Source organism: Lontra canadensis, unplaced genomic scaffold (assembly GCF_010015895.1).
Source record: "Lontra canadensis isolate GAN:19392208 unplaced genomic scaffold, GSC_riverotter_1.0 scaffold125, whole genome shotgun sequence".
NCBI lineage: Eukaryota > Metazoa > Chordata > Mammalia > Carnivora > Mustelidae > Lontra > Lontra canadensis.
The window spans coordinates 1904942-1932240 of record NW_022631119.1 but is presented as its reverse complement, the minus strand read 5'-3'; the positions used below and the strand labels follow the sequence as shown (position 1 = coordinate 1932240).

The 27299-nt window shown below is 48.5% G+C and overlaps 2 protein-coding genes across 2 annotated transcripts; both read right to left on the bottom strand.

The window, feature by feature from the left end:
* Window positions 1–252: 252 nt before the first annotated feature.
* On the bottom strand, window positions 253–1242 carry LOC116857653 (free fatty acid receptor 2-like). Its single transcript, XM_032841928.1, has one exon. It carries the CDS (start codon window positions 1240–1242, stop codon window positions 253–255), a length of 990 nt encoding a protein of 329 aa, XP_032697819.1.
* A 21116-nt stretch (window positions 1243–22358) lies between these two features.
* FFAR3 (free fatty acid receptor 3) lies at window positions 22359–27257 on the bottom strand. The gene is given in 4 exon segments (XM_032842215.1): window positions 22359–22616; window positions 22618–23522; window positions 23766–23814; window positions 27231–27257. Coding segments are annotated over 2 exon segments (1119 nt in total). The 5' UTR covers window positions 23512–23522; window positions 23766–23814; window positions 27231–27257; the 3' UTR covers window positions 22359–22391.
* Window positions 27258–27299: the final 42 nt, after the last annotated feature.

The following is a 27299-nucleotide window of genomic DNA, read 5'->3' as shown; positions in this document are numbered from 1 at the left end:
TGGGGAAATAATTTCAAGGATCAAGGGGCTGTGGCTTACCATGAAGCAGTGCCAACCACAAATAAGGAAATGTCATAACCCCCAGGAAACAAAACAAAAACACTCCCCCAATGGATGAGTTGGACTTGAGATGTCCACTGCTCTTCTTTGCCTTGTAAGCTAGGCACAAGAGAAGTCACCCCAGTTCTGTTTCACTGTTCCCCCTTTCAAGCCCTCCCTCCTCCCACAAAATATAACAGCAAGCTGGCCAATTCAGTCTCCTGTGAAGTTGACATTGGCCATACCTAAACTCCCATCTCTTTCTGCAGTTGGCTCCCCAGTTCTCCTCCTGCAGTACCCTGACAGTAAGACACCCCAGCTCTGCAGACCCCGTAGCCTTTGATCAAAGGCTTTGCGCATAGCTGAGGAGGAGAAGTAGAAAATCAAGGGGTCGACACAAGCATTGAGAGCACTGAGCAACACGGCGCACACCCGCCACCGTTCACTTGTTTTCTGGAAGAATCCCACCACATGAGACACATTATAAGGCCCAAAGCAGACCAAGAAGTTGAAGAGGGTCACGGCGGCCAGCCCCACGGCTCTCCAGCGCTTCCGTGTTCCCACTTGGGGTCTAGAGAGCATGATCCACACGAAGCGCCAGTAGCAGAAGATGGTGACCACCATGGGGACAAAGAAGAGGAAGAGACACAGCTCTAGCCGCACAGGAAGCAACACTTTCAGTTGCTCTTCAGAGAAGTCCTCATAGCAGGCAGGGAGGACTATGGCATCATCAACCCCCTCCTTTTGGGCTGGTAAGTAGTGGACGATGATCACAATGCTACAGTGTCCGAAGGACAAGAGGCAGGAGACCAGAGAGGCGATCACTCCATATATGGGTCGACGGGACTGCTTGTACTGCACGGGGAAAGCCACACTGCGGTAGCGCTCGATGCTGATGCCCATCAGAAGCCACGTGCTGTAGTAGATGCTGCTGTAGAAGCCATACGCAGTGAGGGCACAGAGTGTGTCTCCCAGGGGCCAGCGGAAGTTGTTCACGATCTCGATCATCTTGAAGGGCAGCAGCAGCAGCAGCAGGAGGTCCCCCAGCGTCAGGCTGAGCAGGAGGATGTGGATGGGGGCAGGGTGGGGCTGGCGGACCCGTCCTGTGAAGGCCCGCAGGGCCAGGAGGTTGGCAGGGAGACCGGTGAGGAAATATATTATGTAGGCAGAGAGGAGAGCAATCTCTTGGAAATTTAGGGCCATCCTTCCTAAAGAGACGAAAGATGAAGTGAGAATCCTCTCTGACCATGGGTTTCCGAGCCCCAAACCAAGGGGAATCCATTCTTGGCTTCATCGCATCTCCCTTTCCTGCCTTACGGAGTGGTGATGGCTGACCCCTCAAACTGAGTACTCTTCTGCTTTCTCTGTGTCATGGAGAAAGGAAGCCTCCTTGCTTCCCAACCAAATTGTTTCTGGAAGGAAGGAAGGAAGGAAGGAAGGAAGGAAGGAAGGAAGGAAGGAAGGAAGGAAGGAAGGAATTGAAGGATGGATGGATGGATGGATGGAAGGATGGATGGCTGGAAGGAAGGAAGGAAGGAAGGAAGAGTCTCCTAACCATTTTGATGTCTTAAAAGCTCCCACAGGAAAAGTTTTGAGGTCTCTAAGTCCCCCCTAGAAAGGGCACTTTGTGAGGACAGTGACACCCTCTGTCTTGTTCACCACTCTGTCCCTAGGACCTAGAACTCTGCCTGAGGCATAGTAGGTGCTCAGCACCATCTGCTGATAAATGAATGGCTGTAGGAACAGAGGGGAAGGAAACAGCTGCTTCGTCACAAAGAGGGACTAAGCCTGAGACTGCGTCTGAGTTTTTCCAAATTTTACTTAGCCTGCTTGTGGCTCCCTGCTTCCTCCTTCCCTCCCTCCCTTCCTTTTCTCCCTTTTCCTTCCTCCTTTCCTTCCCTTCCCTCCCCTCCCCTCCCCCTCCTCCCTCCCTCCCTCCCTTCCTTCCTTCTTTCCTTTCTTCCTTCCATTTGCCTCTTCTTTCTTTCTTTTGTCATTGGGATTGAACACAAGACTCTCACCTTCACCCCTGAAAATGGGAATTTGGTTCAGCCTGAGGGATGCTCAAATTAAGCCCAAGGTGACTCCCAGATGCCCAGTTTCTTGATTCCACACTAAGTCGTTCTAAGAAAACCTGTAGATTTGTGGAGGAGGGGGTTGGTAGTAATGGAAATAGCCTGAGCTGGGCCCAGTCACCAGGATCCCATGCCTCAGCTCAGTTGTGTGACTCTGGGAAGATCCCAGCCTCAGCTTGTTTTCCTCCATAGCACAGATAATCATGATTTCTCCCAAAGCACCACAGTTCCCAGTCTGCTGCCGCTAATGTTCCCTTTCTCGCTGCCTGAAGAAAGCACATGTGTGTAAGATTTATGCTTGTGAAGAATCACTTTTCATCTCTTATTTATCATTAAAAGGTAGACATTTGAAATAAAACTTGAGTCCTCAACCTGTTACTGTTGGTGTATTAATTGTCACCCACCTATAAATCTCATTCCCAGACTAGAGAATCTCAGATAGAGGGCCCGGTGAACTGGGAGATTCCCACCTCGTTGGGGCTGAGCTCACCATTGTTTTCATGCCCCTCTCGCCTGCACCAGGCCCTCACCAGAACAAGCTCGCCATTGGCTTGTTCTGGCTCCTTTCCCATCTCTGTGACCTCTTGCCTTATCTCCTTGGAGAGTAAAGCCCATACTCTGTCCCCCTTCATAAGTTTGTCTATACTCACTCCTTCCCTAGGTTTGTGTTCCCAATGGCCTCTTCCTGAGCACAGCGAAGTTGGGTGTCTTGCCTTTTCCTGGAGACAGTCAGGCGGCTTTTCAAGTTTGTTTGGTCTCAGGAGCAAGGGGAAGCTTATCTAACTGGATCACCTTTTTCTCTTCCACAAATGTGAGGCTTTTATGCCTGGAAGAGTCACATGGTCAAAGAGAGGAAGGTCAATAGTTGAGTTTTTCCCAACGCAGTGTGACCATCTGGATCGCCCACCAAATTCTGTCCCCACCAACTGATTCCTTTCAGAATCCAGATCACACCGGCTCTTTGGGGCTTCCTGCTTCTTCTGCATTTCAAATAATGCATTCTGTTTTCTTTTCCATGGGCAATTATTCCAAACAATTTTGCACATGCACCCACTTCCTGATCCTTCTGGTCTTTATACACCTGTTCCTTCCCCATCTTTTCTCTCAAGGCCCCTGACCTAATCAGTTTCCCGTTTCTAGGAGGCTCCTCTGAGACTCATTAGTGTCTAAAGCATTGCCTGATTTCCTCTGGCCCATCAGGTCCCTTCTTATAAATGGTTTTCCTTGGACTTGGACTTTCCCAAGTCGATATTGCTTCCAGGCAAGTAGGGTTCTGAGTCTTCCTCCCTGCTCAGTCCCTCTTCCGGTGGGCTGTGCCCTTCCTGGGCCAAACTTCTTTTCACTGATCTCTCACCAACCTGTGTTGGTCTGCATTTCTCCCTGGGGGTGTCTTGAGATAGACCCAGGAAGACTTGGACACTCACTGGGGATGCTTTGTTTCTCTTCAGGGAGTGTGTATGTCTTGCCACTGGCCACCTGACCCTGCCAACAGAGACTCTCATCCTTTCCCCTTGACCCCAGAAAAGAGACCCTTATCCCAGTTTCTCCTCCAGAGAAGATCTGTTGTTACTCATTTTTCCCCATGTTGGTAGCCCGGTGATCTCTCTATATCCCTGTAGGCTGCCTTCCCTAACCCACACAGTACCTGTCCTGTCTTGTAAAAGGCACACAAGAATTGGTTTTGATGCTTGAAACACATGGGACAGAGGCAACATTTTGTTCTCCGCCAAGTTAATTTGTACCATTTTTGCGGTCTGCCTTTCACTGAGTAACAGAAATTTACCGGAAAGGTAAAGATTGTCACATAAAGCTTCTCTCATCCTAAAATGCCAGGGGAGGGTCCTCTTTTCTTGTGGGGCTTTTTGGGGAGACAGCCATCAGGAGAGGCCTGGGCTGAGCAGGGATGTTTGAACTGATGCAAGGTGGCAGTCATGTTAAGGGCACTGCAGGTTGAGGGGACAGCAAGCACCAGAGCCCTGCGGTGGGAACAGACTTGCCATGTCAGAGGAACAGAAAGGAGGCCAGTTGTGGCTGGGCATAAGAGACAGGTCAGGCTGCTCAGGCTGTGGGCCGCAGTAGAGGGGAGGACACAGGAGTGAGTTCGTGAGTGCTGACTGTCATCTGGAGTAGTTTGACTTGGGAGAACAGCTGTCTCATCTGTTGATCTTCTCTCTCTCTCTCCTGCTCTTTGGCATGTCTCGATAAGCTGCTGTGCCAGGCAGAGTCTGACAGCCCCCTTATGTTCAGAGCCCTCCTGCCATCTTGACAACACTGTCCTCTTCAGCCTCCGGCAATCACTGATCAGGGAAAAGGCCAGATAGGAGGACACTAAACATGGGATCACTGGGAAACACTGTAAGAGGTTAGGGAACAGAGGTGCCCAGCCACACACACAGCAGCATGCAGCACCGTAGGAAGTCAAGAGATGGAACACGGGCTCATCCAGGGAGTGGGGCTCAAGGTAGTCACTATCCCACTTGCCCTTGAGCTAGACTGCTATACGGCTGAGCCCACTGCAGTTCCACTGTACCCCTTGAAACCACACAGCGTTAGATTGAGAAACCTCACCTGTTAGGAAATTAAGGTTTTCCAGCCCCCTCCCCTCCACCAGCTGCTGCTGCTGCAGCCCTGGCTCCCCACATCTCAGGGGTGGGACCCAGGTTACACAGACTTTGCCACCGCATGCTTCCAGCTGTTCAAACCAAAACCCCAAGAGAGATCCTTCACTCTTCTCTGACTCTGACATTCATTCCATCACCAAATGTCTTCTGCTCTATTTTCAAAATATATCCCCAACCAACATGTCTCAACAGGTCCACTGCCGCCTCCTAGGTTCAAGATGTCATTCCCGTCACCTGGCCTGTGTTTCTGAGCAATGTCCCATCTGGTCGAGCTGCTTCTCTTGTTGCCCTACTCAGTCTGTTCTCCATACAACAGCCGGAGTGGTCCTTTTAAAACCTAAATAGGTCACATCTCTCCTCTGTGCAAAACCCCTCAGTCTTCCCATCTCTTTTCGAGGCCACAGTCCTTACAGTGGCCTACAAGCTCTACTGTGTTGGCTTCCTGTCCCTGTCACTCTCTGACCTCAACCCCTGCTCCTCTCTCTCCCCTTGTTACTTGGGACACTTCTCTAGGGGGTGCGATTTGACTATATTTTTCAATATTCAAAATCCCATACCATCTGGTCCAATGAGCTGACGTTGATGAGTTATTATATGGATATACTTTGCCGTGTGCATGAAGAAGTATATTCCTCACTGTGTTGTTTGTTTGTTATGTGATAATAAAAGACTGGGAACAACCTATGTTCACCAGTAAGGATCTGGTTAAAAAAAAAAAACAAACATGGGGCATCCAGTCAATAGAAATAGTATGCGTGTTATGAATAATGGGGCCGATCGCCAAAGGCCAGCGTAGATCAGACTCTGAGGTGTATTGTCAAAAGAAAAAAGCATGTTATAAGAATAGCAGATTGTATAAAAAAAGGGAACATATACCCACACACTCGCTCAGTGAGGATTTCCTGAGCAGCCCCCACAGTCCAGCACTTGCAAACTCTGGGGAAGAATCAGCAGCAAACGCGTCTTGCTTCGTGGAGCTGACCTTCTGCCGAGCAGCAGATGGACATAACAGCAAGCCCAGGGCTAGGCTGGGCTTCAGGAGGAAGGCAGAGACTGGAAAAACAGAGTAAGGGGCAGAGCACGAGGGCAGTCTGTGAAAGCCTCTCCAAGGAGGTGAGGTTTGAGCAGAGACGTGCAGGAACGAAGAGAATGAGTGCGAGACTGTTGTGGTTCTCCAGACATAGGGGCAGCAAGCCCCAAGATGAGCCAGTATGTTGTTGCAAGAAGTCACGGAGGCCAGAGTGGCAGGAAGGGGACCTCGTGAGGCCAGAGTTGTGATAATGAAGTCAGGCGGTTGGCAGCCCCCCCGCCCCGACCACGTTTTGGCAGTGGTCAGGATGTGGCGTGATATCTGGAGTATGATGGGCAAAGGCATGATGTTTCACATTTCTAAAGGGCCCCTCTGGATGCTGGGTGAGGAATGGACTGTGGACAGGACAGCCGTGGACTGGTAGCAGTGGTTTGTCTCCGAGTGGGAGAACTGGGTGTTCCAGTGGGAGGGAGACTTACTTTTCTCCACAGTATCCTTTTGTGCTGTTAAAAAAAAAAAAAATCCTTTTTCTGAGTGTGTGTAATCTTACTCAAAAAGTAATTTAAAGCAAGAGAAACATTCGCAGCTAACATTCATTGAGCATTCATCACAAGCTGGACTGCATCCTGTGAACATTCGTGATTAAGCAGAGGTGGGTCCAGAGAACAGCCCACCCGGCCCCACCCCACCCACCGCAGCCTTCTCTTCTGTGGGGCTGCCCCAGCTGCAAGAGTGGATAGGACCAAAGTAGGTATAAAAGAAAAAGGACAGAGCTACAGGTCTCACAGGCATTAGATCTCTGAGCCACATCCCCACCCACGTTTGGCCGTTATCCAGCTTCCGGGTTTTTGCCAGTCAAGTGGATATCAAGCGGTGTCTCTTTGCTGTTTTAATGCAGCCACACTTTATGGATTACTAATGGTTTTGCATCTCTCACCAGAAGGCAGGCTTTCTCGGCCCCTAATCACTGTACTGGACAATATCTCAGTGATGGCTCTTAATTGTAGCACCAGAGGCCAACTCCGACAATTTGGAGATCATATGATAACATGTTGGGTAGCTCAGAGATCTCCCAGGAAGCCTGGGGAACCAGGCTTGGAGAAGAAAGGGAGCCATGCAACCAGGACCACATTGAAAGTCATGCTACTGACCCCGTCCAGTGAGGGGAGCCCCTCCTCCCAAACCCACACATGCTCAACACTGGGCCCGAGAACCATGTTCTTCTGTTTGCTATGACTGCTGCCACCACCCAAAGTCATTCCCTGCTGTCCTCCTTCTCTGTACCACTTTGAAGCCCATGATTCTGAATTTGGGCAGGCGAACCTGATTCACTAAACATAAGAGGGATGCAGGGAAAACAAGTTCTCTGGGGGGAGCCAGTCTGTGCTTCCCACCAAGATGAAAGATTCCCCCGTGGATAGTTCCCCAAGCATGGGAAGGGGTTCAGATGCTAGGAAACGTAAGGACAGCCCATGTTCTTACGCCAGGATCATTCAGTGTCAGGACAGCCCAGACCACTTCCATTTTTTGAGGTTCCCAGTATGTGAAAAAAAAGAAAAGTGGATGACATGCCCAAGTGGGATTGTAATGGTAGGGGAGCTTCTTAACATGAAATATGATGTGTAGTTGTACCACTCACAAAATAGTTTCAGGATGTTATTTATTTACTTTTTGGCAGAATTCACTAAAGTGTAGAACCAGAAATGAGCCATGGGGTTGAAATTTAGGTCCTGCCAGGATATCTGTGTGAGGGGCACCTGGGTGGCTCAGCTGGTTGAGCATCTGCCTTCAGCTTATAGGTCGTGATCCCAGGATTCTGCATCAGGCTCTCAGTGGAGAACCTGCTCCTGCCTTTCCCTCTGCCTGTCACTCCCCCTGCTTGTGCTCTCTCTCTCTGTCAAATAGATAAATAAAATCTTCAAAAAAGAAAAAAAAATATATACCTGTGTGACCATATGTTTAACCTTATCTGGGGATTGTGTCCTGAGAGTAATTGTGAGGCCTGGGCCAGATGCCCTGCTGGCAGGCACTGGGGTGAGCCTGGTGTGAGCAGATGGCCCAGGGCTGCCTTGCTCTGAGTCAGGATCTGCCCTGGGCAGCAGCCCCTGCCTGCACAGAAATAAATCTGCTTATACAAGAGCCTAGAACAGCCCTAGACCTTGTGTGGAGGCTGGATGCCAGGGAGGTAACTTACTACACTCTGAGGCCACCTAAGATGGACTATAACTGCTGCGGAGTGAACTGGGTTTGGCAGATACAAGTGAACCCCGTTTCTTCTTCCTATGGTGGTGCGACTCCTTGAGGGCCATGGCCTCTTTGGGTATGCTTAGATCCTAAAAGTCCGGTGGTGTCATGACGTAGCTCCAGCCCAGTGTAATATCAGAATTCCCAATTCTGTTCCAAGGAGCGCTTCTCCCTCCCAGCTCTGCAATGCCTCGGACTCCCAGCCTGCAGAGGGGGGCACGTGGCATGGTGCCATTTCTCTGTCTTTGCTCCACCTTATCTCCCGTGCTCTCCCACTCATTAGCCCCAGCTTTCAGCCCTGCCCCGTGGGCAGAGAGGAAGCGTGAGGGGCCAGGAATGTCTAGCTGTCCTGGTACAGTTATAACCTGGGGTTGGATGCCCTCCGGGTGGGACATATCTAGTGCTGACTCATTCTCCCGAGGGGACTTCTTACGGGTCCTTGGTCTTCCCCAGCTGGAACCTCGGGATGCAGAGTGCCTCCTCGGCCTGGTCACTCAGTCCAGTCTCTTTCCCTGGGCCTCCTCTCTGTGGGATCGCACTGCTTCTCCAGGCTGACTCTTGGGTGAGGTCATTCATGAAAGGACTCTAGGCTGGTTTGTCTAGGTGGGCTAACTAGAAGCTCCAAGGGTGCCATGGACTTTATTAATACCATTGTGAGTGGGACAGCAGCTCACCCCTGTCCTATTTTTATTTCTCCCAGCAAGCATCTGGCACCAGGCCTTGTGTCCTCTAAACTTCAGGGACATGTCCAGCCTGCTGGTGGCTGTCTTCAAGTCCCTCTATTGTGCATTATCGTGAGCAAGAAGAGCTCCCCATTTTCTTCCTACTGAGGTCCCAGTGGTCCAGAACAGTCCTCAGTGTCTCTCCTTCCACTTCGAAGCTCCTCAGATTTGGCCTAGAGGTGGGTCTTGAGCCAGTGCTGATAAAACCAGTTTTTAGAGGGATGGCCTAATGCCTTCCATGAGGTCAGGATACAGTGGCACTTGGTATCTGTTGATCTTTTTTCTAAGTTACCCTTTTAATTTTTATTTTATTATTTACTTTGCTTGAAAATAGTTGACACACAATGTGACATTAGTTTCGGATATACAGCATGGTGATTCCACAGGTTTACACGTAGATGCTGTCTATCCTATACCGATACGTCAATATGTCGCTGTTACGTTCTTATTGACTCTACATCACTGTTATGATGTCATGTGTTCCTTTTCCTGTGCCTTTTATCCTCATGACTTATTCATTCCCTAACTAGAAGCCTGTACTTCCTGCTCCCCTTCACCCATTTTGCCCATCCCCCCACCCCTAAGTTACCATTTTTAAGTTCCTCTCTCTGGCTGTTGTGGTAGGAGTCTTTTCCCAAAAGGGTGTGACACTGTTTGTACATCAGAGGCTGCTACCGAATGTCCCAAGAGCTCCCAGGAGCCCTCTAATTTGGGGAAAACCCCATGCCTGCTTTTGCCAGGGAGACACAGAGCAATCTGATTGCTTGTTAAAGTCACTGCTGCTGGGGTGCCTGGGTGGCTCAGTGGGTTAAGCCTCTGCCTTCAGCTCAGGTCATGACCCCAGGGTCCCGGGATTGAGCCCCACATGGAGCTCTCTGCTCAGCAGGGAGCCTGCTTCCTCCTCTCTCTCTGCCTGCCTCTCTGCCTACTTGCGATCTCTTTGTGTCAAATAAATAAATAAAATCTTTAAAAAAAAAAAGTCACTGCTGCTGATTCTGTGTGACAGGTTCATCGGCGATCACTCAGAGCTCTGTGTGGGAGTGATTATCCTGGTAGTCACCCTTTGGGGTCACGTTGTCTACCTCCTATCAGTGGGAGAAGTGGTAGTGTCCAAGGGCACGTGCTGGCTCCACACGGAGGATAGGCATTGAGACTCCCACAGGTGTCTCCTGGATCATTTCTGAATGGCCAGTCTTGCTCACATTTCTGCATTTCTCAGGGATAACACACTCAGTTTTCTTAGAGAAAACCCTCTACCTGTTTTTAATGCCTGAGGTTTGAGAAAATTTAACCCCTCCCAGCTCTCAGGGTGGGGACAGGGAGGACTGACTGTGAAATGATTTATCCCTGTTATCCCAGCTAACCTCACAACGGCCTTGTGAGTTTTCAGGCAACTGGAATTTCTGTGCCCTATTCTTTCTTCTAACTTGGTCACAAGCAAGGTAGTGAGTGTTATTCCACTATTATTATTATTTTTTTAATTGAAAAAATGACATAGTAGGAGGGCCTGGGTGGCTCAGTGGCTTAAGCCTCTGCCTTCGGCACAGGTCATGATCTCAGGATCCTGGGATTGACCCCCACATCTGGCTCTCTGCTCAGTGGGGAGCCTGCTTCCCCCTCTGCCTCTCTCTGCCTGCCTCTCTCCCTACTTGTGATCTCTGTCTGTCAAATAAATAAAATCTTTAAAAAAGAAATGGCATGATAATGTGAGAATATATCTTTACTGTAGGAGAATTCAACAATACAGAAGTGAAATGTGAAATGCTACTTCCCTTCTTCCTGACTCTTCTTCCTTTCCAGAAGCAATCGCTCATTGGTTTATACCCATATATGTACATATATAAACATGTAGTTTTAAAAAGTGCGTAGATGGAGTAATACCATACATATTGCTCTGAAACTTCATTTTTCACTATTTACTATGCCTGGTGACCTTTCATGTCATCATAGTTTCCAGTGCTTTTGTTATGACAAACAGGGCTGCAGTGAATATCGGGTATGAAAGATGGGTACATCCGTCTGTCTTTTTATCTGTCTATCTATGTAAATATCTGTGAGAGTATTTGGGTTAGATGGATTTTTAGATATGTAATTGATATCATTACTGAGTCAAAGAGATACTCTTTAAAATTTTTGATAGAGGGACGCCTGAGTGGTTCAGTCACTTACGCGTCTGCCTTCGGCTCAGGTCATGATTTCAGGGTCCTGGCATGGAGCCCCGCATTGGGCTCCCTGCTCAGTGGGGAGCCTGCTTCTCCTTCCCCTGCTCCCCCTGCTCATGCTCTCTCTCTCAAATAAATAAATAGATAAAATCTTTAAAAAATAATAAAAATAAAATTTTTGATAAGTATTTCTGTATTACCTTCCTGAAAATGTTCAGCAACTTACATTCTTACCAACTGGGTATAAAAGTACCCATTTCTGTGTACCTTCTCCAATGTTGGATGTTTTGAATCTTTAATATTCTTTGCTAATGAGATAGGTAAAAATGATGATATCTTTCTATTATAAGGTATTACAGCTGGTTACAATGTAATGGATTGCACTGATTGTATTTTGAGGCTCCTTTCTAATTAAGTGATCAAAACCCATCTCAAGTCAGTGGGAAGGGACTTCCAACTGGGATAGTTGGAAGAGTTTGGAAGAGTGGCAATCAGCAACAAAAGTAAAATCCAGGTGTATTAAAGATCAATTATGTCTTTAAAGACTATAGAAGTTATATTAAAGTATTAATTAAGTTGTGTAGAAGGTATTATATGAGATCATTTTTAAGCCCCGTAAACGAGAAGGCTTTTTTTCTAGCATGACATAAATGTAGAAGTCTTAGAAGAAATGATAAATTTTAGCACATCAAAATATAAAGCTCTGGGGGTACCTGGGTGGCTCAGTTGGTTGAGCGGCCTACTCTTGATTTCTGCTCAGGTCATGATCCTAGGGTCCTGAGATCAAGCCCCCACATCAGGCTCTGCACTCAGCAGGGAGTCTGCGTTAGGATTCTCTCTCCCTCTGCCCCCTCCCTGTTTGCACCATGTGTGTATGCTTTCTTTCTCTAAAATAAATAAATAAATCTTAAAAAAATATATAAAGCTATGGAAAAAGTTATGAACAAACTGAAAGACACACTTTCTACATATATAACTGATAAAGGGTTTGTATGCAGACTCAAAGATATGCAAGTATCCCACAAAGTAGATAAGAAAAGTCATCTCTATGAAGAAATATACATGCATGTTTTCAATATGCAAATATTGGTTACCTCAATTTTTATCCAAGAAATTAAAGTTAAATTAGTTCTGAATGGTTGTTTAATTTTATGCATCAGCTTGGCTGGGGCGCAGTGCCCATATATTTGGTCAACTGTTATTCCAGATGTTTCTCTGAGGATGTTTTTGGATGAGATTTATATTTAAATTCTTAGACTTTTGAGTAAAGCAGATTTCTCTCCATAATGTGGGTGGGTCTTATCCAATCAGTCAAAGACCTGAATAGAAAGCTGACCTTCCCTGAGTCAGAGGTAGTTCTCCAGCAGACTGCCTTCAGATTTCAGTTGCAAACTTGACTCCTGACTCTCAGCAAAGACTGCCTTTGGACTTGAATTGAACTACAACCCTTTGGACCTGAGCCTCCAGCCTGCCAGCCTCCTCCATCAGATTTTGGGCTCACAAATCACCATAATCACATGAGCCAATTTCTGAAATAAATCTCTTTCTATGTATACACACATTCTACTGGTTCTTTCTCTGGATCACCCTAATACACTGAGTTACTACATCTTAAATACCAACTTAAAGGGACTCCTGTGTAGCTCAGTTGGTTAACTGTCTGACTCTGAATCTCAGCTCAGGTCTTGATCTTGGGATTATGAATTTGAGCCCCTATATTGGGCTCCACCCTGGGTATGGAGCCTATTTTAAAAAATTAAATGTCAACTTAAAAAAATGAAAAAATGGTATTTCCCCTTGTTGGCAAGGTTATGAAGTCTCCTACTGATGGTTAAGGAACAGAGAATTGATTCATCTGGGGAAGGTAATTTGTCAGTACTCATAAAAAAATCAAACATATATACTATGTAATATTGCAGTACCCCTTAGGAAATGTACAAATGCACTAGCATTTATGGAAAAGGATGTTCCTTATAGCATTATTAATACTAGTAGAAAATCAGAGATACTTATTATTATTCATTCATTTATTTGTCAAATACCAAATGCTTACTCAGTGCTAGGTACTATTTGATTGAGGCCAGGCCAGCGCAGCAATGTCAGTGAAGGTGGCGCCCCAGGAGCTTAGAAATGCTGAGAGGTGGAGCAGGATGGCACAGGGCCTGGGAGGGGAGAGGAATGAATAGTTGACAATGACCTGATCCAATTAGTGTCCTTCAGCTGGCCCTCTGGCTGTGGTGTGGACTTAGTGGGGTTAAGGGCAAGAAGAAAAATGAGGTTGGAAGCTTCTGTAGTCCAGGTGACAGATAATGGTTGCCGTGCGTTCTGCCGAGGAGCGGATTCATGCAAGACGTGATCTGGAGATAGAAGCAGTAGGACTTGATGATAAATTGCCTGTGGGCTGTAAAGGAGCAGGCATCAAGGATGGCTGCTTGCCCACCAGACACCTGTCTGAATGGCCAAATAGAAACATCACCCCACATGTGCTGCAAGGTTGTGCAGCCACCGGATCTCTCGTATTGCTGGAAGGAATGCAGAATGGCACAGCCACCAACACATAGGCTGAAGGTCTCTTTAAAAGTTAAACATACAGGGTGCCTGGGTGGCTCAGTGGGTTAAGCCTCTGCCTTCGGCTCAGGTCATGATCTCAGGGTCCTAGAATCGAGCCCCACATCGGGCTCTCTGCTCAGCAGGGAGCCTGCTTCCCCTCTCTCTCTGCCTGCTTCTCTGCCTACTGTGATCTCTGTCTGTCAAATAAATAAATAAAATCTTTAAAAAAAAAGTTAAAAATACAATTACCAGATGACTCAGCCGTCTGTCTCCTGGATATCTGACCTCGAGAAATGAAAACTTGAGTCCACACAGACATCGCATGTGAACGTTTCAAGCAGCTCTATCCATCACTGCCTTAACCAGCAAGCAGGTCAATGTCCTTTGGCAGGTGTGAAGATGGGCACGTCATGGTAGAGCCAGATAATGGAACAAACTGTGATGCTCACAGCAATCGAAGTGAATTTCAAGGACATTGTGCCCAGTAAGAAAACCCAGTGTCAAAAGTTTAGCAACTGTTTCATTCCCTTTAGGTGGCATTTTTGAAAAGATAAAACTGTGATAGGTCTGTGGTTGTTAAGTGGTCAGGAGCCAGGGGAGGATGTGACTAGAGCAGTTCTTTATCTTGCCTGCAGTGGTGGTTACAGGAATCCATGAGTGTTCAAATTCACAGAACTGTGGAGTCCTCCCTGAAAAAGTTCCTTTTTTATTATATGACCATTTTAAAAACGTAAGAAAAGAAACCTTTAATAATAATTAAAAAAACCAAAGTGATTCCTGGGTTTCTGGCACGGGCAGATAGGTGGATGCTGTTGCTGCTGTCTGTGTTCCTCAGAGACATCTCTCTAACGTGGGAAAAGGGGATAGGGGATGGGAGGGGGCAGGGAGTGGAGAGGGGTAGGAGGCGCAGCTCTCAGAGCCAGGCTGCTAGGCTGCTGGGGTGGGGCGGTGGGGGGGTACTTGGGAATACTGAGAATGATTTTAGAAGAGCAGATCTCTGCAACTGCTTGCCAGCTGATCTGGGCAAAGTTATCTCCAAGCTGCACTTGTGGCAAAATGACACTTCCTCCTACTTCTTTCCCCACCCATTCCTAGTAGACAAACCCTCCTCAGCCTCCCCTGCTGCAAGGCCGCAGACTGAATCCAAGCCCAGGCGCCAGACCACAACCCTCAGGTTTGTCTCAGGTTCACCACACACAACACAAACGTTAACATTTCATCGGCTTCAAAAAAGATAAGATTTCAAAACCAGCAGCAGCTGCTGCGTTTTCAACTAGAAGAATGGGAAGGTATGGCAGCCCCACGCAACAAGATTGGAGTTGAGTTGTGACAAGTTGTGCATTCCCTTGTCAGCCTCGTCCCTGCTACACCCCGTGGGTCTCCAGCACCAAGATAAGAGCCGGTTGCCATTTTCTCACCTATTTGTACCATGGTTTCGGGCCTTTTCTTGCAATCTGGGTCACCCTCTAGCTCTCACTTCAGCAGAGTGGCACCACAAAGGCAGAGACCTGCGTGGCTCGTCAAAACGGGGGAGGGTGTATGGCCGACACTATGTACACACATAACATGAAGTGACCCAGAGAGGCAGGGTGATGTGACTTCTGTAACTGTTTTTAGAAAGGCTAAATTTACACACAGTAAAATGCATCCATTTTAAGCATAGAGTTGGATTCGTTTTGACAAATTTAGAAATCTGTGTCACCCCCATCCCAATCAAGTTATAGAATACTTCCATCCCTCTCAAGTACCACTCCGGCATCTTCCCCTTCCCTCCCATCCCTGGTTCCTGGCAACCATAAATCTGCTTTCTGTCAGTGTAAGGTTCTGGTACCAATTCTAACCAGGAGTGGGACTGCCCCCCACCCCACACCACCAAGCAATTCTCTGGACACTAGCTGGGTGTCTTGTGATTCGACTGAATACTGATGCTGTCTCCCTAGAGGTAATGTCACGTTCCACAGGTTAGGGGGCTTAGTCCTAGAAGACTACCCTCCCCCGCCGGTCCTTCCCACACCATCCCACCTGTCCTATGCCCCACCATCACTTGAGACACCAATTGCTGGTCCAGCTTGTCCACTTCTGCTTCTGACCTGTTGGCTGCAGATTGGAGGTTCCCACGATCCCCTTCTAGGGTCCGATTAATTTGCTAGAGTGGCTCGCAGAACTCACGGAAACATTTTACTTGCTAGATCACCCATCTATTGTAAAAGGCTATAACTCAGGAATAGCCAGATGGAAGAGACACACAGGGCAAGCGATGGGATGGGGAAGGGGTGCAGAGCTTCCATGCCCTCTCCTAGCATGCTGCTCTCCCCAAATCTCGATGTATTCACCAACTGGAAGCACCCCAGTTGCAGTTCTGCACCCCACCCTTTTGAGTTAATATGGAGGCTTCATTACTGAGGCAGGATTGATGAAATCACTAGCCACTGGGATTGATTCAGCCTCTAGCCCCTGTTCCTTCTCCAACCCTCTGATCCCTCAGCTGGTCCCGCTGGCAACCAGTCCCCATCCTTAAGTGGGGGTCCAAGAGTCACCTCAGTATAACAAAAGACCCCTTTGTCACTCTCATCACTTAGAAAATCCCAAGGGTTTTAGGAGCTCTATGGCAGGAATGGGCCGCCGAGCAACTAAGACCCTTGGCTGAAGACCAAATCTATTTGTTATTATAAATCGCAGTATCAGAGTCAGAGACTACATACTGTTACCTAGGTCAGCAGTTCATTACTTTTATTGCCTGGAAGTATTCCGTTGCATGGCTACATCACAGTTTTTAAATTCATTCTCTCCTGATGGACACCTGCACCATTTTCCATTTGGGGCTATGGTGATTAAAGCCGCTATGGATATTTGTGTACCGTCTGTGTGCACACGGTTGCTCTCATCCTCCCGAGTAACACCTGGGAGGACATTGCTGCATTGTGAGGTCACAAGTAATGCCTCCAAAGCCCGTGTTTTTCTCTTCTCTTCTCCCAGATCCTGGCCTGATGCCTTATCAGGCTGGCTAGGGTATGGTGGGAGGGCGTGCAACAGCAGGAACACTGTCAGCACCCTCAACCAGGGCCCAAGCTTGCTGGCCAGTTTGTTCAGTCCACTCTGCAGTGAACTTTCCCATTTTGTGTTCTCCAGCTGATCTTTTGAGTCACAGCATATAATTTGATGGTTTTCCAGAGGATGAGCAAACAAGGAGTTATTCCGAAAGAGGTTTCTAGGGTGTCAGAAAGAAGAGGGTTGTGCTCTGAGCACTGAGAACCACTAGGCAACAATTATTAGAAGGGGGGGCAGCGACAAAGTAAGCCACAAACTCTTAACCATGCACACACATTGTTAAGTGGTGAATTAGGGATCCAGGAAGACACCTTGTCATCGTCATGTAGCCACTTTGTGTGTGACAGTTACTTCACAGGCAAGAAGACTGCGTAGCTCTCCTGTTTCTAAGAACACTGAGGATATCGTTCATGATCCCCCCACCCCATGCAACCCTCTCTTGTTTCCATGGCAATCTGTGTCCCGTAGCAAGCATGGGAATTTTTATCAATAAAAGGAGAGCTGCTTGCAACCCAGACTCTCAGTCAGATGATATTCAGCCTCAAAAAAAGGTCTCATCCAGTAGGTTTGGGTTTTTTGTCTTGTAATGCAGTGTCCCCCAGACCCAGCCAATCAGCTCTCATAAGCCTTCGAATGAGGGGAGTCCCAACATCGTGGTACCAGAGCTGCTTGTTGGGATCCATAAGAAATCTCCCTTGAGTCCAGCTCTGATAGGTAAGATAAACACTAGGATTTCATAGTTCCTCCAAAGTAAATAGTCAGAATTTAGAAATTCCAGGATCGTCAAACAAGTTAGAAGATGAGAAGACGTCACCAAGTGGATTCTAGTAGGACATAGGATGTTTAGATAGAGTCTGGTTTAGAGAGAGGCTTATCTGTTACAGTTAAGATGCATTTGCTATGAGTTAAAGAGACTCTCTGGCTAATAGTGAGTCAGCTATAGGAGTGTTTATTGACAATGAGTGTGGAGGTAGGGGTCCCAGCTCAACAAGGCCTTTTTATCCTTCTCTTTTGCCACCCTTAGCTTGTTACCTTCCTTTCTCAAGTTTATGGCCTTATGGCCCCCTAATAGCTGCCATAGCTCCAAGTATTACATCTTCATGTAAAAGTTTCCAAACTAGGAAGGGGGAGGGCAGCTCCTCACACAGCTATCTCTTTCAGTATGGAGAAAAATCTTTCCCAGACATCCTCCTTCCCCTGCAGACTTCTTATTTTTTGCCGTCTAGAATTGGGTCACTGGTGTATACATTCTGAGAGCAGTCACCAATAAAGGGGAATAATATCGTCATGATTAGTGCCAATTACAATTTAATGCTGGAACTGGGGGTTCTGCACCAGGGGATGGTTGGTTGATTTGGTTGTCTAAATTCAGTGGAATGAGTCTAAATTCAGCGAAATCACCTCCTTTCCAAAAACATTTCTGGACCCCATTTCCTCTTCTGCAACATTTTCTCTCCCCTTGCTCCATGCTTCCATGGTTGGGAGGGGGGCGGTGAGCTGTGTGCACCATCCCATGCCCACCCACTTTCTCAGACTTCTTTTCTTCTCTCCTATTCTTTTCTGGAATGGGATCCCAGCATCCTTTTCCCAGATTGCTGGCCGGCATATTGGTGCCTTGATCTCCCTCCATTCAAATGGTTTTTCAGAACTGGCCTTAAAGGGAAGTCAGTAGGCTTCTCATAGACTCTGCAGTTTTAAGGGCTGCAACTACCTATATTGCCTTAGGTTCTTTTTTTTTTTTCTTTTCTTTAAACCGGAGAGGTCATATCAGAGAGAGGAAGGTAAAAAGTTGAGCACTTTCTCACACTATTTCACTTTATTTTTTTCCTCCACAGCAAACTCTGTGTCCCACTTATTTCTCATCTCCCGGAATACATGGCCCGAGGTCTTCCACATTCTCTTACCTTTATTGCTGCTCTGTTTCCTGCTTTGGGATGAGTTTTGCAACCAGTTTTTCAGAGTCCAAAGCTTCTTGCTCACCCCCGTCTGTCCTTCACCTCCTTTATGCTCCCCCAACCCTGACCAGCACCCAGCTGAGGCAGACTGACCTCTCAGCCCTGCATCACAGCTTCCTTTTACCCTGCCAGGCACGTTCACTGGCTGAGAGGCCGCTTGCTAGAACAGCGAAAGGCTCTGGTCACAGGTGGTGTCTTCAACTTAGGAAAAGACAGCGAGTCAGCCTGCCTCACCGTACCATTTTCCCTCTGCTTTCCTGCCTGCCCCCTGCCCTCCTCTGATGGGCACTGGTCTACAGAGAGTTTGAACTTGTAGCACAGCCCTGCAACACTCACGGCCATCAGCCAAGCTGTACTTATCTGTCTCTGCCCTTCTCTCTCTCTTTTTTTCTTTAAAGATTAGTTGGTTAGTTAGTTAGTTATTTGAGAGGGAGAGAGAGAAAGCACGAGCACAGCAGGGGAAGTGGCAGGCAGAGGGAGAGGGAGAAGCAGACTCCCCGCTGAGCAAGGAGCCTGATGTGGGACTCGATTCCAGAACCCTGAGATCATGACCCGAGTCGAAGGCAATTACTTAGCCAACTGAGCCACCCTGGCTCCCCTCTCTGCCAGTTTCTTAATGACTTTGTGAATAGCCTCCCTCGGTTCCTGGTGCGCTTGGAAATTTAAAACTTCTGGCCTCCTCTCTGTTCCCTATATGCTGAGACCTGACCTGTGGCCCAGAGAACCTGTGGCAGGGATGGGTCATGTCTGTTCTTCCTCTCCTCCTTCTGAGTTGTGCTGCAGGGGGACCCTTCCTACTAGGAAAGAAAATCTCCTCCTCCATCATGGCCATCAGTGAGTTCCTTTTGTAAACCTTGAAGAACTTGTTTTTTTAATTAACAAAATTATATTGCTGATAACCCTTACTTCCTAAAACCCCGCTGTCAGAAAATTGGCTGTTTGAAATCCGGTCAGTGAAGAACTGAACATCTCCCTTGCTGCTCCGAGAGTCTGAGCGGGAGCGTGTGACACTGAGAAGCAGCCCAGCTTTTCAACTCCCAGAGCTTCAGAACAAGGGTTTTCAGACACAGAATTCTGCTTTTACCTTTTCTTCATATTTTCCAGAAGAACAGACCCAGAGTCCACTTCTCAGCCCGGACCTGACATTGACCTCTTTGCAAACAGGTGTCTTTGCGTTGAGCTTGTCAAGCACTGCTTCACTGAAAGTTCACCCAAATATTCCCCTCACCCCAAATCCTAAAATACCCCTGTCTCTTCTCTGGTGAGGCGCCCATGCTTCCTCTGGAATGTGGTCTCCTTTGCTCCAGCAGCCTAGTAAATGTCACTTCGTTGGGCTACAGTTGTGTGAGATGGGCCTTATCACTCTGTGAGGTAAAACCGCTTCTCTAGCTCGTGCATTCTCAGCAGGGCCAACACTGTCCCCCAAAGAGGGGAAAATGAGCCGCAGGGGAGCAATGGTTTGTGGCCTTCCAAACGGCCGTACCCATAAACAGGTATCTAGTGTGTGTGTTGTATTAAAATTTCATGGGCAGGGCAGAAGAAGGTGATGAATAGGAAAAAATACCCAACAAGGCTCCTTGAGGGGATGGAGACACAAAAAAGTTTGGGCAACAGTGCTTTAGCTAAATACCGAGTAGCTTTTGGTGTCCACTGTGCATTGGATGCCCGCTTACTGGCTTTCTGTTGTAGCTAGAATTGAGTTCTTCTGACCTCTGTCTTCAGAGAGCCAACCTGGTTTGACCTCTTCCAGCATCTAGAATTTCCACTTCACCCACGGGGAGCTCTCACCTGCTTGCTCGGCCAGCTGGTGAGAGAGCACAGTGCTCGTCATGCACATAGACGCTCCCATGCCACCTGTCTGTTGGTCTCATTTCTCTGCCTGGACAGGCACAGGGCAACAGTCGCAGAAGACACCTGCCATTCCTTGAGCACCCCTGTCCCTTGGCTTCTGCAAGATATGGAAAATGCCACCACAGTCCCCTCACCATGGCCCAGACAACCACCCAGCCTCTGATGACTTTTCACTCTCCCCACCCCTAGCCTTTTGCTTATACAGACTGGGAAGGGGTTAATGCTGGGGGATAGTTGGAAGCCCTAAAGCCCTCAAAGCTGCTTCTTCTTCCTCACTGTAAACCCTGGGAGAGGAGTCAGGTTCCTGTTCTTCGTGGCTCTCTCTAGAACACGGGATTTCCAATTCCTTTTTGTTCTGAGTTGGGTCCTTGTTACCAATTCTGGAGTCACAGGACTCCATGTCAACCTTTGTTCCCTATCTGAACCATGTAGACTCATGTTTTTATTAAGTTCTTAGCTGTCACCAGGGCTGAGTGCCTTGGGACAGAAGATGAGTCACAGTCAGAGAGACAGCGCATGCCTCCATCTCGGCGCTGAGATGATGTCTCTCCCCTTCCATCTGAAACCCAGCCCTGCACCCACAGCCAGCCGTGGATCTCCAGTGACCTTCACCCCAGGAGAAAAGCGGATGCTAAAGACGTTCATATTAAAAGCCCTTGCAGTTCTCAGCCCAGCCAGCTGCACACAGTAGGTGCACAACAAATGTTTTTGAACTAGAGCAGAGTGAGTACAAACAGGTGCCCGTGTTGCTCTGGTCGCCTTGCTGGTAGAGGAGGCTCTAACCCACGCTTTCTCATGCACCACCCCTCAGTAGGAAAGGAAAGCTTACTAAATGGTCCCATCTTGATAAAAATAGCTCTTAAGAATATACATCTGTCTTTGAAGTCAACTGTGCTGACTGATAAGCTTTGTTTTTTTGAGTGGGTTTCTAATAATAAGGGAAGAGGACTTAGCAACAGCCAAGCTGCTTTGCATGTCGTTCCAGTTGTCCTCATGGCCTGTTTACATCTGTCCTGGGCAGACTGTCTCGCTGGCTCTGGAAGCCAGACTCGGGCCCCTCTCTGCAGATGACACACAGCTGTAGGCAGAAGAGGAGAGTGGGTGAGGGATATGGGAGTCGGGGTCAGCTAATTCTGGCCTCCAGGCCTGCTGTAATCACTTACGGACTATAGGATCTCAGGTAGGAGATTTCAGCTTCTTGGCCCATCCCTTCACCTGCAAAGTGGGAATAATCATAGTATCTTCTGTGGGTTAGTGAGAGGATGGAAGAAGCTAGTGGGTGAGGCCAAGTCCTTCCCATAGAGTAGCTGTTACTTTTATTCCTCCGACACAGATCCTCTCCTGACATCTAGGGATTTTAGCTCTTTTCCTTCGGAGTCTAGGTGTTTTATGCTTCCATGCACCAATACCATTTGGCCTAGATATATCATAAGAAAAAGACAGGGGCCCTTGGGTGGCGGTTGAGCATCCAACTCTTGATTTCTTGATTTCAGCTCAGGTCATGATCTCAGGGTTGTGAGTTCAAGCCCTGTGTCAGGCTCTGCACTGGGTGTAGAGCCTGCTTGAGATTCTCTCTCTCTCTGCATCCCCCCCAAACCCCACCTGCACGTGTATGCCTGTTCTCTCTCTCTCAAAAAAAAAAAAAAAAAAAAAAAAGGAAAGACCATTCTCTTTTACTTGCTGCCAGATTTATTTAGGTAATTTTTCTTCTATTATTTTTCATAAGTGTCCCCGAAAATCTGAATTTACTGAACAATGGAAACTTTCTGGAAAAATCCGCATGAGAGCAGGATGCTCCCTCAAGCCTGGGATTTTGTGTACCCACTCTTGACCTGAGAGTAGGAGCAGCTCTGGAGGGTGGCTTCTTCCCCCTCCTGTCCCAAGCCACCAGGCAGCTCCCTCAGTCCCTGGTCACTGCTCTCAACTCCTCCTTTACCTTCCAAAAAGCATGGGAGCCGCCCTGCTGCCATGGGAGGTCATTTTTCTCCAGAGCATGCTCTCATCCTGACTGTCTCCCAGGGCTCAATCCACAGCTTCAGGGGTCGGGGGGCAGAAGGGGAATGGAAAAGGAGGGCAGTTGGGTAAGGCCGAGAGCTAGGCTTGGGCGAGCATTCTTGGGGAGGCTGGGTGCCTGCTCCGGCCCAGCTGCATCAACCCCCGGCTCCCCCATCTCACTCCCCAGTCCTGCCTGACTCCAGCTAGGAACTGCCTGGCCACTGCCAGAGTCCGCTTCCTATTCTCTACGTTGGACAGCTCCCATGGCTGCCCCCCCTCCTCACCCTTCTTTAGCTTCATGCTGCCCTCCAGCTTCCAAGGGCCCCTGCCCCCCCGTCAGCCTTCTCAGCAGCTCGTGAAAGTCAGCCTGGAATCCGGATGATGAGAAGTAGTAGACAAGGGGGTCGACACAGGAATTCAGGGTGCTAAGAAGCAGCACATAACTTCGCCACGCCGGGCTTTCACCCTTGATGTAGCCCACGACATGAGACACGTTGTAGGGCCCGAAGCAGACAAGGAAGTTGAGCAGGGTGGCCGCCACAAGCCCAATCACCCGCCGCTTCCGTCGATGGTTGGTTCCCCTGCTGATCACCCACACCAGGCGGCCGTAGCAGTAGCTGGTGATGAGCAGGGGCACCCCAAAAAGGACCACAGCCATCTCCAGCCTGACGGGGAGTAGGACAGCCAGCTGGGCCTTCTCGAATTCCAGGTAGCAGGTGCTGTTCATAGTCTGGCTGTGGGAGTTGTTCCCTGAGAATTCAGTGACGTAGACCACGCTGCAGTGAGCGCTGGCCAGGAGCCAGCAGGCCCCGCTGACCAGGCTGGCCTGTCCAGGCCTGGGCCGGGCCTTGTACCAGAGTGGGTAGGCCACGCTCAGGAAGCGCTCAATGCTTACGGTTGTGAGGAAGAGGGAGGTCAGGTAGATGGTGGTGAAGAAGAGGAATCCAGAGAGGGGGCAGAAGACTAAGGGCAGGGGCCAGTGCATGGCGCTGGCGGCCTCTACCATGCGGAACGGCAGGAAGAGCAGCAGGAGCAGGTCGGAGAGGGTCAGGTTGAGCAAAAGCACGTCCACGGCCACCGGGCGCCGCCGCAGCTTGCCCACGAAGATCACCAGGGCCATCATGTTGAGGGGGAGCCCCACGATGAAGGTGAAGAGGTACACGGAGAAGTAGAGCCAGTGATCACCGGGGAAGAAGGACCATTTCGGACTTGTGCCCATGGTGATGGCCACTGGAGAAAGAGACAGCTAGATGGAGGGGACAGGCTCGGGGGTGGGGGGACTTCATGCCCCATGCCAGCAGCATCTCAACCATTGGCAGGGAACACTGTCCCCCGCCCCTCCACGCAGCCCCTTCGTGCCCTCTGATGCTTTCTCCAAAATGGTCAGCCTGCCTGTCTTCCTGGTCGTACCCTATTCCCTGTCCCTTTCCACCAAGGGGCCCCCTCTCAAGCCCCTCAGGGCCCCATGCTTACCTGCTTATTTGAGAACTCAGCTGCTCTGTGCCCAGCTCTTTGCCAGCTTCTGGAGAACAGCGTAAGTTAGCTGTTATCTGGCAGAACTGATAAAGACCCGTGACATCATTCACCATTGAGCAATCGCACAAAAGATGCGTTTAGCTCCTTTATCAGCTCCAGCCAATATGCAAAATGAGGAGCAAATTCCACTACTCTGTGCCTTGCTCTCGGGCTGTCTCGGAGGGGATGCCTGAGACTACCCTGAGCCAATCTCATCTTCCCCTCTCGGATCCCCCACTTGATTCTTATCTGCTTCTCTGGAACGGCAGCCATCTAATTTGCCTTATAAGGACAGGCAGCCTAAGGCAGTGATGGAGAGCCTGAGGATCTGGAGCCAGTAGCCTGGCTGTGCTGTCGGCTCTGTCACTGACTCTGTGATTTCCGGCAAGTGACCCAAACTCTGTCTCCGCTTCTCCATCTGCAAAGGAGGGACCATCCCAGTACCAATTTCATAGGCTTGTCGTTAGATGAGAGCATTAATATGTCAAGGGCTGAGAAGGGAACCTGGCGTGTGGTGGTGGGTACCTAACAGATGGTGGCTGCCATCATCCCGGTCACTGGTGTGGGCTTGTCTCCGGGGTGATGGTAATAACGAGAAGACTAATGACGGTAATGATGATTTAGGGGTCACATAATCAGTAGCAGACACTCTGCCCTTGAGGGCATCGCCGTTCTGTCTTCGGGCTCCTCGGTGGGGAAGTGACTCACTCCAGGCAACGCAGCTTGTTAAGGATCACCCCTGGGGTTCAAACCCCAGTTCTGTCTGACTTCAGAGATTATGGGTTTATTCATTCAAATATTTATGGAGTACAGTGAGATAACCCTTTTATGCCCGCTGGAATGGCTATAGGCAAAAAATCGGACAAGGCCAGATGGTTGGGAGGAGGTTAAGGAGTGGGAATCCTCTCATACATTGCTGGTAAGAATATGAAATGGTAGAGTGACCTTGGAAAGCAGTTTCTTAAAACAGTTAATATCAGTTTACTGTGTGATCCACCTCCACCATCCGTATCTGCTTCAGCAGTGTTCACAATAGCATTATTCATATTAGCCAGAAAGTAGGAAACCGCCCCCCCCCTGCCACCGGTGGTCTATCAGCTGCTGAAAGGATGGATCGTGGCCTGTCTCTGTCCCTACAATGGGATACTATTTGCCCGTAAGATGGAATGAAATACCTATGAGTACTATAACCACAAAAACGTGCCAAGTGAAACAAGTGAGACATAAAAGGCCATACATCGTATGTTTCCATGTATATGAAATGTCCAGAATGGGCCAATTTGTATCTGTAGAAAATAGATTACTCGTTGCCCTGGGGACTTAGGGGGATTTACTATAAATGACCAGGACGGGGTCTTACTGGGCAGATGAAAATATTCTAAACTGGATGAAAGTGAGAGTTGCCTACCTTAGTAAATTTGCTGAAAAGCATTGACTTGTACACTTAAAATGGGTGAATTTTATGAGGTATCGATTTTATCTCAAATAAGTTGTTGAAAATAGTTTTTGCTGTCGTGGGTTTCATGGGAGTGAGATCTCGGGGAATGGAGTGGTCAGAGGGTAATAAAACCTCAGTGGCACAAAGGCAGAGAGCCATGGTGGAAGCACTTAAGGCAAACAGAATGACAGGTGCATGGGCTGACCTGCTGGGAGAACACGTAGGAGCCTTCGGGCTTAAAGGGCAAGGGTCATGAGGGTGCTGGTGGCAGATCACATGGGGCTTCAGGGACCCTAAATTCCACCCTTAGAAGGAGCAGGTACAATTCTCCAGAAGAAGTGGTCCAGAAGCAGCAGGTGCTCCCGAGCAGTGGGAGAGAGAGCGGTCCCTGGCTTTCTGGGAGGAGGGGAGAGGTCAGCTTACACTGAAATTCGTTGGTCTCACCACTGTGCAGGGAATAAACTTGTTTCTCACTTCTGCAGAGCCTCAGGCAAGTTTCATAACTTCTCTGGTCTGTTTTAGTTATACAACAGGAAATAACGTTTTCCTTGGAAGGTTATTGTGAACATTCATTCATACAGTAAACATTGAATGAAAGCCTGCTATGTGCCAAGCTCCCCTCTAGGTGCTGGGAATATATCAGCAAATAAAATGCCTTGCCTTCGTGGACATCTATGCATAAAAAGAAATAGCTTGTATAACCTGGTTCGTGCATGCAGGGTACGTACGTAGCTAGCCTTCCTGTGTCTTATATGTCCGTGGCATTATCGTCTTTAAAGGAACAAGTCTGTTTCCTGCACCTCGCCTCATCAGAGCAGATGCCCAGATGTTTGTCTCCTCCATGGCCACTCTCCTCTACCCACTCTCTCACAGGTTGAGGGTGCCACCGTTCACCTTTGCAAAGTGGACCACAAGGACAGGCGTTTACCCTGATACCCAGTTTTTCAAATGTCCCTGCCCTTTGGAGGTCCTGTCTTAAAGTATCGCATTCCACATCCACCCTTTCCTTGCTGTAGGGCCTTGGGAATATTTCTTTTTTTTTTAAATTTTTTATAAACATATAATGTATTATTAGCCCCAGGGGTACAGGTCTGCGAATCACCAGGTTTACACACTTCATAGCACTCCCCATATCACATACCCTCCCCAATGTCCATAACCCCACCACCCTCTCCCTACCCTCCTCCCCCCGTCACCCTCACTTTGTTTTGTGACAGTAAGAGTCTCTTATGGTTTGTCCTTGGGAACATTTCTTAACCTGCAAAATGAAGATGGTGGTAATACTTGTTCCAGGACTGTAGCTAACTTACATAGTGCCTCTGTAAAAATGAGGAAAAGGCGCCCCCCTCCAGGTGGCAGCACCCTCCACCAGGGTGCACTGCTTGAGGAGTAAGCAGTACCTTTGTTCAGATTAGAATAACATATTCTTTCCTTCGGATGGAAACAGCCCCATGCCAGGCACATGGCTTGGTGAGCAAAGCTCAGGTTAGAGTTTGATCAATGTTTGCCCCTCTGCCTGGCACGCTTGTGCAGTGAACCACCTGCCCATGTGTACAGCAGCTGCATGGCCATATCAAAGGATTGTGTGAAATGGGACACTTTTAAAGTGCTCGATGTGGTGACTGTCAAGTCTCAGAGACTCTGTGTTTGTTCATGACTATTTCTGGTGTTGCTAGTATTTTGTCCTCCCTGCTGAGGCAGCTTTTCCTACCAACTTCCCATTCACAGTTCGAATGGTGCCCTCTTGTGAGTTCCAGATGGTATAACAGCATCAGTATCTTGCTCCTGCGTCTTCTCTTATTGGGAAATTAAACTGTTCTTTCCAAGGAATTATTTTGGGAGTAGCGTCTCCCAAAGTGTGTCATCAGAGTGGCATTTCCTCTATATTGGAAGAAAACTTCCGTAGCACTGGCAGATGGGGCACGAGGAGAAAAGGGACAAGCAGAGGTAGGGAATCATGCTGATGTGTACAGAGGCAAGCTTACCTTCTTGCTGACCTAGCTCCGGGCCTCCGTCCTGCCCTCCAGCTGGGATGCAGTCTTCTGGCCGGCTCA